We start from the raw sequence: 16,309 nt of genomic DNA on the forward strand, positions 1-16,309 counted from the left end.
GTAACTCTGTAATTTAGCTTTTTAATTTTTTCTGTGCTGCACTGGAATTATGTTTTATCTTAAGTCCACACTGGATCCTCAGGATGGATCCAGTGAGGATTTTGAAGAAAGCATAATTCCTTTGCCTTCTTTTAGAATTAATTTACCTATTAAATAAAAAGGAAAGGATTCATCTTTTATTTGAATTCCTCTGAGGCTAACATTTCAATATAAACTGATAAGTGCTATGAGCATTATTATTCAGACAGTCACATTCAACTTTTATGACAATAACTGCATAGCAACCTGAAAGTACACAGGGGAACAGATGTATTGTAACTTTTAGAAGAAAAAAGACATTAAAAGTTGGTTTCTTTATTTCTGGAAAACAAAGAGTATGTGCATTTTTGGCTCTTGTTCATTTGGTTTTTGGGGTCAGCTCCTTTTGTGACCAAAACTGCCATCACAGTACCCTGACATTTTGGGCAGAGAATGAGAAAATAAGAAGATAATTATTCTCTCTTAATTTTATCTGTGTATCTGAAAATGGAAGAAAGAATAAATTGGCATTGTTACTGTTTTTCTAGGGCATCCATGATGTGTTGTAGGCTAGGCCACCTCACCTGTACCCCATAATAGAGATTTAATCCAGGGGGACTCTAACATTGAGGTACATCCCCAGCCCTTTAAAAATTTTTATTTTGTAGTTGTAGATGGGCAGAATGTCCCTATTTTATTTTTTATGTTTACGTGGTGCTAAGGATCGATCCCAGTGCCTCACACATGCTAGGAAAACACTCTGCTGCTGAGCTGCAACCCCAGCCCTAGCCCCCATTTTGAGACGTGTTCTCCCTAAGTTGCCCAGGCTGGCCTCAAACTCAAGATTTTTGTACCTTAGTCTCCCAAGTAGCTAAGATTACAGGTGTGTGCCCTTCTTCCTGGCATGGTTTTTAAGCAAATACAACTTACTTTTCTAAAGCTCTCATTTTGATCAGTATTCCATTACTACCCAGTTTAAACATCTGCTGTGTACATTTTTGGTTGATGGTAAGAAATTTAAGTCTTTAGAACATTGGTAACAACTGAGAAATTCTCTCCATAATTTCTGTATTCTAGGCACATACTAGCTTTATCAGGGCTGAAGAACAAATGTCTGATAATATGATTCATTTATTCATTCATTAATTCAACAGACATTTATAGATGTCCCCCAAAATATCAGTTTCTCCGATTGGTTTTGGTGATCCTTTGTTTGAAATAAAGTACATAGGTTCTTGCCCTCCTGGGGTTTCTGATCTGTTTCTGGGACATTTACATTGAATAAGTAATTAAAAATGTGATGAATATTTTGAAATGTAAAGCATTATGGAAACCTATATAGGGCTTTATTTAGCCTGGTGGGAAGTGGTGTTAAAGCTGAGTTGGAAGATGAGCAGGATTTAATATGTGCCTAATAGGAAAGTAAAGTTTTTTTCTGTATGCATTTATTCCCAAAGCCAGGAGTTTTGCCTCAACTTCAGGTCTTTACTGAGTTTGCATTTCATATACATTTTTATAACTAGCATGGAAGTAAGTAGGTTTATCAGATTTTTAAGCTATGTTCTTTTGGCCAAGGATTAGAAGGCCATCTTTTTTTTTTTTTTTTTTTTTTTTTTTTTTTTTTGGTGGTGCTGGGGATTGAATGCAGGCTTCACACATGCTAACATGCTAGGCAGGTGCTCTACCACTAAGCTACACCCCTAGCCCTTTAGATTAATTTAAAAGTTCAGAATAAATACCTATACTTAAACACTATGATAATGACTTCCTATTATGGATTTAATCATAGTTGAAGTAATATTCCTGTATGAGAAAGTATACCTGAAAAGAGAAAATAAAGAACCAGAACCAAGGAGGAGAAGAAAAATGAATGGAATAGTGAGAGATACTTACTTTTTTTTTTTTTTTTTTTTTTTTTTTTTTTGGTAATACTAGGGATTGAATCCAGGGCCCAAGAAGAGATGAAGAATGAATGGAATAATGAGAGAGACTTAAAATCTATTTATCTTTTGTGGTACTAGGGATTAAACCCAGGGCCTCTGATGTGCTAGGCAAGTTTATCACTGAGCTACACCTCTAGTACTACTTAAAATCTTTTTGCAATTTTTAACATTTTGGAGAATTAGTGTTCAGTGTCAAGCAGTGGGTCTCAACCTTTTTTCTTTTCTGGTGTACCTATGAATTATGACATTCCCATTAATAACTATAACAACTGGTTGGTAGTAATTCTCTTTTAAGAGTATTATTTTCATTTGAGGGCATTATTACAGTGGGTCATAATATGATTTAGAAATTTGTGGAAAAAAGCTGTCTTACAAGAAAAAGGGCTTTAATATATTGGAGAGAAGTGATGGCCTTCATGTAGAAGTTGGTGCTACAGACTGATATGCGCTAACCTCACGAGGTCTGAACTTTTAAAATATCTTCTTTGTATGGCTTTTCTCTTTTACAGCATTAAGGTTACCAACTTTCCATGATGTTTGGTGGCTTCGAGACTATAGAAGCATATGAAGATGACCTTTATCGTGAAGAGTCATCTAGTGAACTGAGTGTTGATAGTGAGGTGGAATTTCAACTCTACAGTCAAGTTCATTATGCCCAAGATCTTGGTAATGCCATTAGGGAGGAAGGACATGAAGAAAAGAACTTTGGGAGTTCTGAATCATCAAGTAGTAAACCAAATCAGAAGAACTTAATTGTTGTTTCAGATAGTGAGGTCATCCAGCTATCAGATGGGTCAGACGTCATCACTTTATCTGATGAAGATAGTATTTATAGATGTAAAAGAAAGAATATTAGGGTCCAAGCACAAGAAAAGACCCAAGGTGGTTCTGCTTCTTCTCACTCTAATGAGTTGGCTGATAAGAAATCCAAGAGGAATATTGAGAAACCTAAACCTGAAGAGAGATCAACCGTACTCCGAGAGGTAATGATTATAGAGGTCAGTTCAAGTGAAGAAGAGAGCATCATTTCAGAAAGTGATAATGTGGAAAGCTGGATGCTACTGGGATGTGAAGTAGATGATAAAGATGATGATATCCTTCTCAACCTTGTGGGATGTGAAAACTCTGTTACTGAAGGTTAGTATTATATAGGCCATTTTGAAAAGTAATAATCATCTTTAATAAGGAGGACTACTTTTCCTAGACAATAGACCAGTAGGGTCTGCTCCTTAATTCTTCACCTTTTGGTCTTGTTTCTCATGAGACTTTCTTACCAGAGTCTACTTTAATGGTGGTCTCTTTGAACATCAGAAAAAGTATGTCAGAGTACCAAAGACACTCTGCTTCTGCTATAAACACATTCATAGCTGCTTTTTCCTGTTTGGCTAGAGCCAGTTCTGGACCTGAAATCTTAGTACTCTTCTCTCTCTGCTTGGTACCACAGGTGAGTACTCCATGTACTTTTGACATTGACCTTGTGCTTGCATTTGGCCAACTCTTTTGAACTACTTCTGAAGTGTTTTGCTTAACCAGGTATTAGCCACATAGCAAGCATGGGGAATGACTGGTACATAGAAAATATGGTTTTAGTATTAGGATTTTAGGAACTCCCAAGCCAGTAAGATAGGCAAATATGAAAAACTGAAAGCCTCTAGAGTAGTTTGTAGGAGAGAATGCAAATTCCAAGAGCCACATCATTGAGGATTAAACTTTTTGGTGGTGTTTCTTCTGTCACAAGCTTAAGTCTTAATGCCTATTCCTTTAAAAAGTTCCTTCCCTTTATTTCTCTCCTTTTATGCCTAATGCCAAGTCCCTTGTGATAGTTTTCTAAATAGTCTTCTTATATATCTGCCCTGTATACTACTGTTGAGATGCACCTTTGCTCATGGTTCTTTACTGCTGCTTCAAAACCTGTAGTGTCACCCTCCTGTCCTTAGATGATATTGAATGTAGATCATGCTTGAATCTCCAGGAAACAGCAAACTTTTTTTTTTTTTTTTTTTTTTTTAAAGGAATCAGAAATATTTTAGGCTTCTAGGCCATCAGATTTCTTGAAATATTGAACTTTGCTTCTGTGGAAAAGTAGCCTTAGTGCCTAAAGAAACGAGATGACTGTTTTAATCTTATTTACAAAAACAGGTAGCTGGCACATGATTCCATTTGACAGAAAAAAGAAAAAAAGATAGATTAGTAGTCTTAACATACAGCAGAATCAAGTAGGGTTGTCAGAATAAAGGAGATCTGATAACGTTTTTAGGAAGAAAGGAGGAAACTTGAAGAGACTAAACTTGTTTGATGGTTGGTATAGTGAGGTGAAGTAAGAGGTGAGATTGAGTGTATGTATGTGTCATTAGTCTTCAAAGTTGCTAAGTGGCCAACTATTTGTAGCAGTAGAGAAGAAAGAAAAAATTGAGATGAATTGAGGTGGATAAGGGAACAATATAAGGATGTGTTTGATTTTTGTGGGAAAGTGAAAGCAGAAGTGAGAATGGGCAGAGGATAATTGGTGTTTCACATTATTAGCTTATGGTGTGCAAAGGATGTTTAAGTGCTATGGGTACCACTCTTTGGCAGTGGTTCCTAATATTTTGAAGAAGACAACTACTTTAAAACAGTTAGTATTTGGTAATTGAGAAAATGCATATTAGTAAATAGCTGCTAGTAGTCTTTTAAATGACTTTATATTTTATCGACTGCACAGTTGAGAAATGTTAATAAATATATGTGGGAGATAGTCTTTTAATAATGTATGCCTCTTGGTACTCATTGTGGTAACTAACTGTATAGCTCCCTTGGAGCCTGAAACTCATGGATTTGAAATCATTGTGCTAACAGATCAGCAATAAGAGAAAAAAAGAATTGCTTAGAAATAGTATTCAGTCAAGATTGAAATAATATGAGCTTGTAATGAGTTCACTTTGAAAGATTCCATAATTTTTTTTCCCCAGAAACACTTGGTAGCCTGGTGCAAGGTGACAGAAACCAAATCATCCAGTGTTAGGCATAAAATTGTAGAAGGTCAAAATAAGCATTTAGTCTCTTCTTTCTCTAGATTGTCTTCTCCTGAGCTCACACCTAGTTTCATTAGTCACTTTTGTGTTTGTTGGTATCTCCTTAACTATTTTCTTGAGTTCAAGTTCTTCATGTACAATTTTTTGAATAACTCCATTTGGGTATTATACTGTTGTTTCAGATTTAATATATTGAAAAAAAAGCTTGTTATTTTTCCTTTGAAACCAACTCTCTTCTGGTTTAAGAATCTGTAGAAAGTTGGGCTTGGGTGGCACACATCTTTAATTCCAGCTGCACAGGAGAGTGAGGCAGGAGGATCACAAGTTCAAGGCTAGTCTGGGCAACTCAAAATAAACCATAAAAAGTGCTGGGGTATAGCTTAAATGTAGAGTATCTCTGGGTTCAATCCCCAGTACCACCCCCATTCCTCCACCACACACATACTCAGAATCTGTAGAGATGCTAAAGTTGATGGCAGGGTATAGATAGGTTGTGAAAAAAGGGACAAGTGCTAACCTCATGGAGGGATTTGGAACTGTGTCATGCCTGTAGTAAATGATGGTCATGAGAATGTGGAGAGACTGACTGATGATATAGATCTCAAGAACTAGTTAAGTGGTGATAGATGATGGACATATTGTGGCAGTGTAGAGTGGAGCAGGATGGCCATTCTTCTGTTGATTGACAGGAGGGGAGTCAGTTGGAGCTAAGATTTCCATAAGAGAGAGTTATTACTTTCTTGGCATTGTTGGCAAAAGGTAGTTTTCAATTAAAAAGGAGGCATGTGGAAGTGATTTGTTTATTATATTGTGTAAATGTTGGGTCATGGAAAGGAAGGACAGTCTTAAAAGGAACTAACTATATAGTTTGGATCCCCCCTCACCAAAAAAAAAAAAAAAAAAGTTACAGTTTGGCATGGAAATATGGAAAGACATTTATTTCAAATTGGAGAGTAGGGAAAGACTTGTTGGAGACCACAATGTCAGAGTTGAGTCTTGAAGAGAAGAAGATGAGGGGTGGTTTGGAATGGAAGGTTTTAGGAGAAGAGGACAGCAGGTACAAAAACATTGCAGAATGAAAACAGTGACTTTGGGGATGTGCAAGTATTTTAATCTGATTTATAGAGTGATAGTTGGGGAGTGAGGGATTATAAGTGCAGTGAGGCCATGGTGCCCAGCACATAAGGGGGCTTCCTGTGTCCATTTAAAAAAAAATATCTTGAAATCCAGGCCTGGTAGCTATAATCCTGTCTGCCCAGGAGGAAGAGGCAGGAGGATCATGATTTTGCTGGGCAACTTAGCAAAACCTTGTCTCAAAATAAAGATAATCTGGGGATGTAGCTCAGTGGTTAAAAGTACCCCTGGATTGATTCCTCAGGACTATAAAACAAACAAAAACAAAACAAATCTATCCTGAAAGTTCTATAGCTATTGAAGGATTTTAAGCAGGAGAGTAACATGTTCATCCTTTTTATTTTGGAAAGAATTCTGGGGATTATGTGAAAATTGAATTGCACAGTTAGGAATTATCAAGATGGGTGGGGGATGGGTTTTCTTTTGTAGTAATCTGCACTAACAGCAATGGGGACAGAATTAAGCTAGGTACTGGTAGTGAAAATAGCAAGGAAGATATGAATTAGAGAGCTTTAGGTGGGAATATGGACATAACGTGGTATTGGATCAGAAAAAAAGTTAATGATGGCTTTGAAGTCAAACCTGGGGAACAGAAAAAGGAGCAAGTTAACTGGGAGCTGACTCGATAAAAAAGGGATTTCTTAGGACAAAATGAAGGATTGGTAAGAGGGTAATAATGGAATAAGAGGCGACTGAATCATGTGGAAATGAGGATTCTGAAGGAAAGAAATTGATGGATATAAAATATGTTTTATAGATTAAAAAGAAGGTTGGCAATCAGGTATTAAAGAAATCTCTGGGAGAACAACTTTAATATTTTGTGTTATAAACAAGAAACATCTGTTCTTAAACTATATTTTTTGGGGGGGAGTCCTTGAATTTTATTGAAGTGAAACATAACATCTACTATTTTATAGTGTTTATTTAGTTTGGTGGTATTTAGAACTTTTACAGGGTTGTGTCAGCATTAGCTCTGTTAGTTCAGAAGCATTTGTATTATGTTCAGAGGAGATCCTGCAACCATTAAGCAGTCATTCCCTATTCCCCAGCTTCCTTTAGTCACTGGCAACCACTAATATGCTTTCTGTTTCTATGGATTCATCTGTTTTTGATGTTTCATATAAATGAGAATAATCCAGTATGTGACCTTTTGTCTTTATTCACTTAGATTAATGTTTTGGAGGCCCTTGCATATTGTAGCATGTATCAGTTCTTTATTACTTTTTAAGACTGAATACTATTCCATTGTATTAAGTATTTTGTTTATCTCTTCATCTGTTGATGTACTTCTGGGTTGTTTCCATTCTTTGGCTATTATGAATAGTGCTGCTATAGAAATTTATGTACAAATTATTTAAATACCTGCTTTCAGTTCTTTGAAGTATAGGCTTAAGAATGAAATTGCTGGTAATTTTGTTTAATTTATTGAGGAACCCATAAACTGTTTTCCATAGTGGCTGCACCATTTTACATTCTCTTATATTGCAACAGTTCTAGTTAACTGTATTGGTTTTTTTCTTGTTGTTTGTTTTGTGTTTTTTTTTTTGCGGGGGGGGCAGTTTGGTACCAGGGATGGAACCCAGGGGCACTTAACCTCTGAGCTACATCCCCAGCCTTTTAGAGACAGGGTCTTGCTGAGTTGCTCAGGCCTTGCTAAGTTGCGGAGGCCAATTTTGAACTTACAGTCATCCTGCCTCAGCCTTCTGAACCGCTGGAATTACAGGTTTGCACCACTGTAATGCAACTGGCAACCGCATTGTTTTTTTATAGTGACTTGTCATGTTTCACATTGTTTGATGTGCTGGCGGGCACTTTGTTACTCTTATTTTTGTCTCCTAGTATTTTGGTTTATATGGTTATAGTTTGTGTTGACTTCCATTTTTGTAGTGTGGCTTTTTAAAAATATTAAATTTTTTATATTTTTTATCCATTTATGATGTTTTTGAAAAACTAATTCATCCTAATAGGTAAAGTTTAGTGTGTGTGTGTTTATAAATTTATACCACTTTTCCTGTGATATAAAATAATTGACACAAAACATAAGTAATTTTAGACATTCATTGTATCTTTATCTATAATGCTGTTTATCCCTACTCTTTGACCTTAGGACTTGTCTTTTGATCCAATCAAATTGAAACTAATTCTGCAGATTAACTTGCTTGACTCATTTTTATATTCAAATACTCAAATACGTATCTTCTATTTTATTTCCTTGATCTGTTAATGCTATAATTCTGTTTCTTTCCAACTAATAAATAATATATTCTGGAATGATACCTGTTTGAGTGTTTTGTTACTCTTCAGTCATTATCCCTTTCATATATAGATCTGGGATAGATCTAGGTCATGTAATAATTTTAGAAGATTTTTTTCATGTTAGTGGAAGTATGTAGAAATTCTGGCATGCGTTTGAAATGCTGATTGTTATAAACATCATCAGTAACTATTATGTGTACTCATCCCCCACCCCAGGCAAACTGCCAAAAGTGTGGCTGCTGCTTTTTTGTTTTGTTTTGTTTTTTTTTTTTTTTTGGTGGTACTGGGGTTCGAATGCAGGAGCATTCTATCACATTCCCAGAATTTATAATTTTTTACTTTTGAAGCAGGGTCTTGCTAAGTTGCCCAGGCTGGACTTAAACTTGCTGTCCTCTTGTCTCAGCCTTCTGAGTTGTAAGGATTACAGTTGTGTATCATAGTACCTGGCTACTGTGGCATGTTTAAAACAGCCATTTGGCACAAGAGAAAAATCCCAAACTCTTTCATGGCAGGTCTTTGTCATACTCATAAGCCTTATAATATTTGGAGTAATTCTTTGACATATGTATTAGTTTGATTCCAAAAATAGCTAAATCATCAAACATTTATTGGGCATCTGCTCTATGTAGAATATAAAGGACATAATTTAGTTTAAGTGACTTATTTCATTGAAGTGATAGAATATAATAAGAAGCTAAGTTATTTTGTAAGAAGTCTTTTAACCATAGGAGTTAAGTCTCTCAAAATTCTGATGATTGATGTAGTTGAAAACTTGCACTTTCTAAATAAATAGGATTAGTGAATTTGAGATTGTGCATAAACCTATAGACGACTACATGATGCATATATAGTTTGCATTTGCTATTATTTATGTTAATGAGTATAGCACTACCTCTGTGAAAACTTTAGGTTCTCCCCTGTTAAATTTCAGTGAGATACTGAAACATTTATTCTGCTTTACTGGCAGATAATATACAATTATGAAGCATTTATTTCCTTTCTTTACTTTATCTAAGTTTTCAACCCTTTTCTCATTTTTTATCTGAAACTGTTGATATAACTTTTTGAGGATCCATTGAGACTAGAAATGTGTAACACTTACTTCATAGCCTAATCTTTTTCAGTTCCCATAATTATAGATGGTGGCTTTGCCTGTCATAAATTCTTGCTAAAACACAGAAACATAGGTCATCAGTACTGGATACTTAAAGCCATCAGCTCTTTTTACTGTAGAATTTATTTGTAAGGTCTGGGCTTCATTTTCTTTACTTTCGTTACCCTTTCTAAGACTTTTTTCCCTGCCCCTGTATTGGGGATCAAACCCTGGGCCTTGTGCATGCTAAGTCTTTTTTATAAGAACTGTGTTTGATCTGTCATTTGTTTTTCTTAAAGTCCTACCTACTCAGTAGGACTGATTTTTAAAATTCTCATATATAGTATCTCCCTTTATCCTCAAGGATGAATTTCAGGACCTTCAGTGGATGCCTGAAACTGTGGATAGTACCAAATCCTGTTTTTTCCCCATATGCATTCCTGTGGTAAATTTAATTTACAAATTAGGCTCAGTAAGAGATAACAATAATATCTAGTAATAAGATAGATAGTTTTAAGACTACACTGTTGGACTGAGATTGTGGCTCAGTGGTCGAGTGCTTGCACTGGAGGCACTGGGTTTGATCCTCAGCACCACATACAAAACTAAATAGAACAAAGTTATTATTTAAAAAAAAAGAAAAGAATACACACACAGAGACCCACACGTTTTATAACTATTCTAGTACTTATTTCAGTGTGACTATAAAATTTGTTATTTGAAGTGTGATGGCAAAACTATCACAAAATTTTTTTTCTTCACAATTTCACAGATTTGTTCTCACCATACATTTTAGCCATCTCAGCATGTGATACACCTTTCACTTAAAGAAAGCACTTTATGTTTTCTCTTTGGCATATCCTACATGTCAGTTTCATTACTCTTGAGCTTTGGGGCCATTATTAAGTAAGATAAAGTTTATTTGACACAAGCACTGGGATACTCCTACAGTTGACCTGAGAACTAAAATAGCTACTAAATGACTAATGAGTGGGTAATATATACAGCATGAATATTCTGAACAAAAGGATGATTCACATCCCAGGTAACAGGGCAAGTTGGTGCAAGATTTTATCATGATATTCAGAATGACACATAATTTTAAGATTAATTAATTATCCTGACATTTTCCATTTAATTATTTGATCATGGATAACAAAGTTTCAAAAGCAAAACTGGATGGGGGAGTTAACACATTAGAAAAGCATATCTCTTTTTTGAAGAAAAGATGTACCAAAGGAAATCAGATGTTTTTTAATTTACAGAGTGATTTTTGTGGATTTACGTGTATAAGACAACCAAATAATGAAGGGAGATAGTAAATGCTTTAGGAATTATGGAGAAATAATCAACAATTTATTTTCCTGGATAGAGAAGAGATATTAACTTTTAAATGTTTTATTATGGAAAATTAAAAATTTAATTGTAGTGGGGCACAATACCTTTATTTATTTATTTATTTTTATGTGGTGCTGAGGATTGAGCCCAGTGCCTCACACGTGCTAGGCAAATGCTCTACCACTGAGCTACAACCCCAGTCCTTGTTATGGAAATTTTAAAGTATGCAAAAATAGAATGTTATAATGGACTCCAGTGTCCCATAAACTACCTTCAGTAATTATCAACCTATGACTATTCTTTTCTTGTTTATAACTCCACGTCCCTGTATTATTTTGAAGCAAACTATAGATATAAGTCGTTTCACTTGTTTAAATATGCACACACAGAAATGTATATCCCACTATGTATACCCTTCCAAAAGGTAAAGATTCTTTTTAAAAAATACAATCATATCATTATCACACTTAAACAAATAGATAGTAAATCTTTTATTAAGTATCCAGTCAATGTTAAAATTTCCTGGATTTGCTTCTAATTTTTTCTTACAGTTTAGTTGAATTATATCTGAGCTGTATATTATAATTGGTTGGTAAGTATCCTTTAATTTGTAGTTTCTCCCTTTATCTCTTTTATTTTTAATTTTTGTAATATAATTGTTGTAGTAATTGGATTGTTTTTGCTCTAGAATTTAGTGTAGTCTTTATTTTGTAGTTTTTGTTTGTTTGTTTTATTTTCATGGTACTGGGGGTGGAACCCAGGGCTTCTTTAGTGCACGCTAGGCAAGCAGTCTACCATTGAGCTACATTCCTCGCCATGTAGTAGTACTCTTTCATCTGTTCCACTGTCTTCTGTTTCTTATGAATTAGTAGTTAGATCTACAAGCTTGTTAATTTAGGTTTTTCTTTCTCTAGTTATGTTATCAACTTGATAGGCAGTTAGGTTCATGTGCTTCATTTTGTTTTTGATATATTTATTTTACAGGATTACTCTTTTAAAGTTTAATTTTGGTTTATAATTATATAAAAAGTTTATGTAAGGTTCCAAATTCAAATCAACAAAACAAGGTAAAATTTATCCAGGGAAACCTACCTTCTAACCAAGTTTCTTCCCGATTCCTGACCTTCCCCATATGGGTAACTATTAAGAGAAAATTAATGCTTTGTCTTTAACATTAAAACAAAAAATAAGCAAATAAGCAAATATGTGTATATATGCGTGTACACACACATATATACATATATACACACACACACATGTATATGTGTGTACTATTTTCATTTCTTAAATAAAAATGACATCCCATCACACTTGGTTCTACCTTACTTTTGCTGTTAACAGTAAGCATAACCTGAAGATGACTCCATCTTATTATGTAAAGATATTTGTTATTTATAGGTCTGTGAATTATTTTTTGTATCTTCTATATTACTGTGAGCTGATACCTTAGACATGTAATACTTTTTGAAAGTGAATGAGGAATAATTGATGAATAATTCTGTACTTGTTACAGAATTAAAATATATTTTAAGCAAATGAGCAATAGTCTAATTCTGCTTCTAGAAGCATGCGTTATTCTTGTTCATCTTTGTGTTTCTCATTTAGTGTAATGATTTAGATTTAGCAAAAATTAAATAGTTCAGGGTTTAAAAATGGAAGAATGGGGAATATTAGCATTTTCATTTATCTATCTTTGTATTTATTTTTTGTGGTACTGGGGATTGAACCCAGGGCATCACACCTGCTAGACAAGCACTCTACCACTGAGCTACATCCCCGTTCCTTTAAATTTTGTTTTTTAATTGTGAGATAGTGACTTGCTAAATTGCCCAGTCTGACCTTGAACTTATGATTCTCCTTGTTCAGCAGGAATATACCTTTTTTAAGAGTTAAGGAAGCCATTGTTAGTTCCTAGTTTGTGACTGTGATGGTGCAGAATTATGTGTAGAATTAATGTAGAGCTACATTAACTAGAATTAATATGGAGCTCCTTCAGTATACACATTGCGCACATTGCTCTTTTAGTTTGTCAACATGTGCCACATCATAGATACTTAACAAATCTTACATGAATTTAATTGCAGTTCACCTTTCTGTAGAGTAGTGTTCTTTTTTTTTCCTAATACCTTTATTTTTATGTACCGAGGATTTGAACCCAGTGCCTCATATGTGAGTCAAGCTCTCTACCACTGAGCCACAACTCCAGCTCCTAGAGTAGTGTTCTTTACGTGGTACTGTTTGAAATTTAAGGCAAATCATGGCTTCATTAAGATAAAATCATGGCTTTTGAAATTGAAGTCAAATTATGGCTTTTAACTTAGGATAGTAAGTTTTAACTTATTTTTGTGTCAGATTCCATTTCTCCCTAAAATACACTTTAAAATTTTTTTTTTTTCAAATACTGGGAATTGAACCCAGGGCCTTGCACAACTCGATCCCCTAAAATACAAATACAAAATTCAGGTAAATTTTATTAGATGGAAAACTCATTTAGGGGCATTTGCTGAGTCTCTGGTATTTATTAGGCACTCAGTCAAGAATAAATAAAACATTAAAATTTGAGGAGAATGGGATACCTATTTGAATTTTTAGTTTTTCAGATATGTCAATATTTTATTTGAGCTGGGTCTTTATATATGCTATTTTTCCCCTGCTTGGGTCAGTTTCTACTTATCTGGTTGATAACCTAGTCATCCCTGAGGTGTCAGTTTAAAGTTCAGTTCTGAATGAGGTAATGGTTATAGGTTTTCAATTAGTGATGATATTAGGTGTTACAACTCTGTATTTGACTGTGACTTTGGGTAACTTAATTTTTTTATTGGTTATATAATGCATTTTATTTCATTAAGGTTATAAAGCTAAAGTGAAGTAACAGGTAGATTTAATATAATAGGAAAATAGTCTGATATAACTCACAACTTCCAGATAGGTTCATGATCATTGTGGCGAACAGGTTTATAGCTTCCACTTGGTTTCTTGAGTTGAAAGTTCTCAGCTATTTTTCTTTTTAAACCCAAGTTGTTTTTGAATATGTCTGTAGGATGGTATTTTCCTTGGATACATTTGATTTTGTTACATTTTATGATACACTAGCTTATGTCATTAATCTTAGTTCTGAAGGCTTAAAATGAGTTCAACAGTGTACAAGCCACTGTACCATTAAGACGTTGGGATTCAAGAATTACCATGTAGTTCTTGCCTTTAGAAACCTTAAAATGCATGACAACATGGAAAATTCACTATAATACCAGAGTTAAATACATTTCTACAAATATAAGAGATGCCCCAGCACAATACATAATTATTCCAGATGAATGTAATAGGCTTTTTAAAAAAGATTGCTGTGGATAGGCACTGTACAAGATTGAATTGAAAAGGAGTTCTTTGAGCTTTGTCTTGAAGAATGGATAGGATTTAAAGTTCAGGTTAAATACAGGGAAGAATAGAAGCTGAAACTCTTAATAGAAACTTAAGACTGTATGGTACCATTGATGTTTATATGTGGCTAGATAGGATTAAACATTTTAATAGCATATCTTTTCAGAAGCCACATCAGCCTAAATGAAAAAGGGTATTTATGTGCTGTATTTGTCCAGAATGATGTTGGAAAATTTCTAGGTCATAATTTTCTTCGGTTGTTTTCTTGCTTCTCTATCTCCTCTTTCTTTTCCTTTAAAACACAATTGGGTATTTTATATGGTTTTATGGAAGATAAAACTATTCTCTCAATTGGACTAGCTACTATAAGTTAGTCAAAGGACATGACTAGCTTTTTTTCTTTTTATGCAGGGCTATTCAAAGTAGAACATGTTTTAAAATACAACTTGGTTCCTCATAGCTTGGATTCTTAAAATCTTTTAACATAGGCAAGGAGCCCATTTCGTTAGTTTGGAAGCATTAGTAAATTAACATTTACTTTTCGTATTCCTACTGAAATCAGTGAGGTGGTGCTTTTTCCCCTTTTTGCATTCATCAGCTTAATTTCAGTAAATATAGTTCTTGAGACATTTTAGCCCTAATAGGTCATAAGTGTGGGTTGCCATGTGACATGCTTCTCATTGATGTGTAGTTTAACATCTGTCTTGTAATTTAAAAATGGCCACATGCTGGAGTTCCAGTGACCAAGAGCATCAAGGAGCTCCCTCCCTGATGTTTTTACTTTTGTAAGCCTGTGCTACATAATTCTTAAAGCTGCTTTTGAACTGTGTCTCTAGTTGTAGCATGTCACCTTACACTTATCTATTGTAAGGACATCTTTTTATTTAATTTCTAATTAACATAATGACTTGGATAGTGTTATTCGTCATTCCATGGTGAAGTTGTCATAAGGAAAGAGGAAATAAAAATGTTCAATTTCAACTTTACTTGCGAATGAAGTGAAGTTTGAAAACTTTTTTATGGTCGTGGCCATTGCTGACTGAAAATCTTTTTAGAAACTCCAGAAATGCCAAGACAACTGTGGGTTGGATTTTAATAACATTTTGGAATGTTGATATTATGTGTTGCTAATTTTTGTGATTTCACTGTAGATCAGCACCTTAGGTGTACATTCTTCCAAACTCGTTTATGATTTTTATTTTAAATTCATTTATAATAGTTCTTCCTTTTAACAATGTGAGTCCCTAGGGAGAGAATTAAATTTTATTTTTTAAAAAACATTTCTTTTAGTAACTGATTTGACTTTCATGTAAGATTTACTAAATTCATTAGAAACTGCTAATAAGAAAATACTATAATGTATATTTATTGAACTAATGACCTAGTATAGTTATCATTAAAATATTACCTACAGGTTTGCATATTTTTTTTGGAATGGACAAGCATAAAATTAGATGGGCAGTATTTTCATTCTTGTCAGAAGAACTTGACTCCTGATGTCTGGGTGGAGAGGGTTTAAATGTAATTTTCATTTAACTGTTTGCATTTTTGCATATAATGATCATTTGTCTGAATTAAATATAATTTATAGTGTACTTTTATGGTCAGAAGGTAAATTTGATATGAATGACACATGATTAGGTTGTAAATCTTTTTTCAAAAGAAATGCAGAAGAACATTTAATTACTTTTTCCCTTAAGAGTAAAGGCTATTCAAATAATTCATCTCTAAGTAGAAGATACTGATTTTAAGACTTCACTAAATTTATATTTAATTTAAAGTAACATTAATTTGCTGAACTCTGTCTTAGTGGTTAACAATAATGAAGTAAAAGTGTTGAGTTAATGGGAAATTTTCAGTCTAAGTTTTTTAATCTCTCATTGTTTACTTTTGTTTTAAATTAAATGTATTGTCATGGTTAAGTTTTTGTCATTTGGAGCTACCTGCTGCATTGTTGTTAATTCTCCTAGAAGAGATAATTATTTGAGTATCTGTAATGTGTAAGGTCACATTTTCTTTTTAAATTATATAGACATACTTAGGAATACCTAAAGAAATAGATTTGACCTGCTTTTTTATTTGAGTCTTTATCTAATAGCATTGGCTTTGAATAGAGGTATAATTCTAGTGATAAAATT

At 34.0% G+C, this 16,309-nt stretch overlaps 1 protein-coding gene across 2 annotated transcripts in view; it reads left to right on the top strand.

The window, feature by feature from the left end:
• ZCCHC7 (zinc finger CCHC-type containing 7) overlaps window positions 1-16,309 on the top strand; it is a 230,835-nt gene that overhangs the window by 3,068 nt on the left and 211,458 nt on the right. For both annotated transcript variants that reach the window (XM_079113549.1, XM_079113550.1), the window contains exon 2: window positions 2,471-3,098. In XM_079113549.1, the coding sequence (XP_078969675.1) occupies window positions 2,492-3,098 (607 nt within the window). In that variant the 5' untranslated portion in view covers window positions 2,471-2,491. The remainder of the gene's footprint in view (window positions 1-2,470; window positions 3,099-16,309) is intronic.

The sequence above is a fragment of the Sciurus vulgaris genome (assembly GCF_902686455.1).
Source record: "Sciurus vulgaris genome assembly, chromosome: 15".
Taxonomy (NCBI): domain Eukaryota; kingdom Metazoa; phylum Chordata; class Mammalia; order Rodentia; family Sciuridae; genus Sciurus; species Sciurus vulgaris.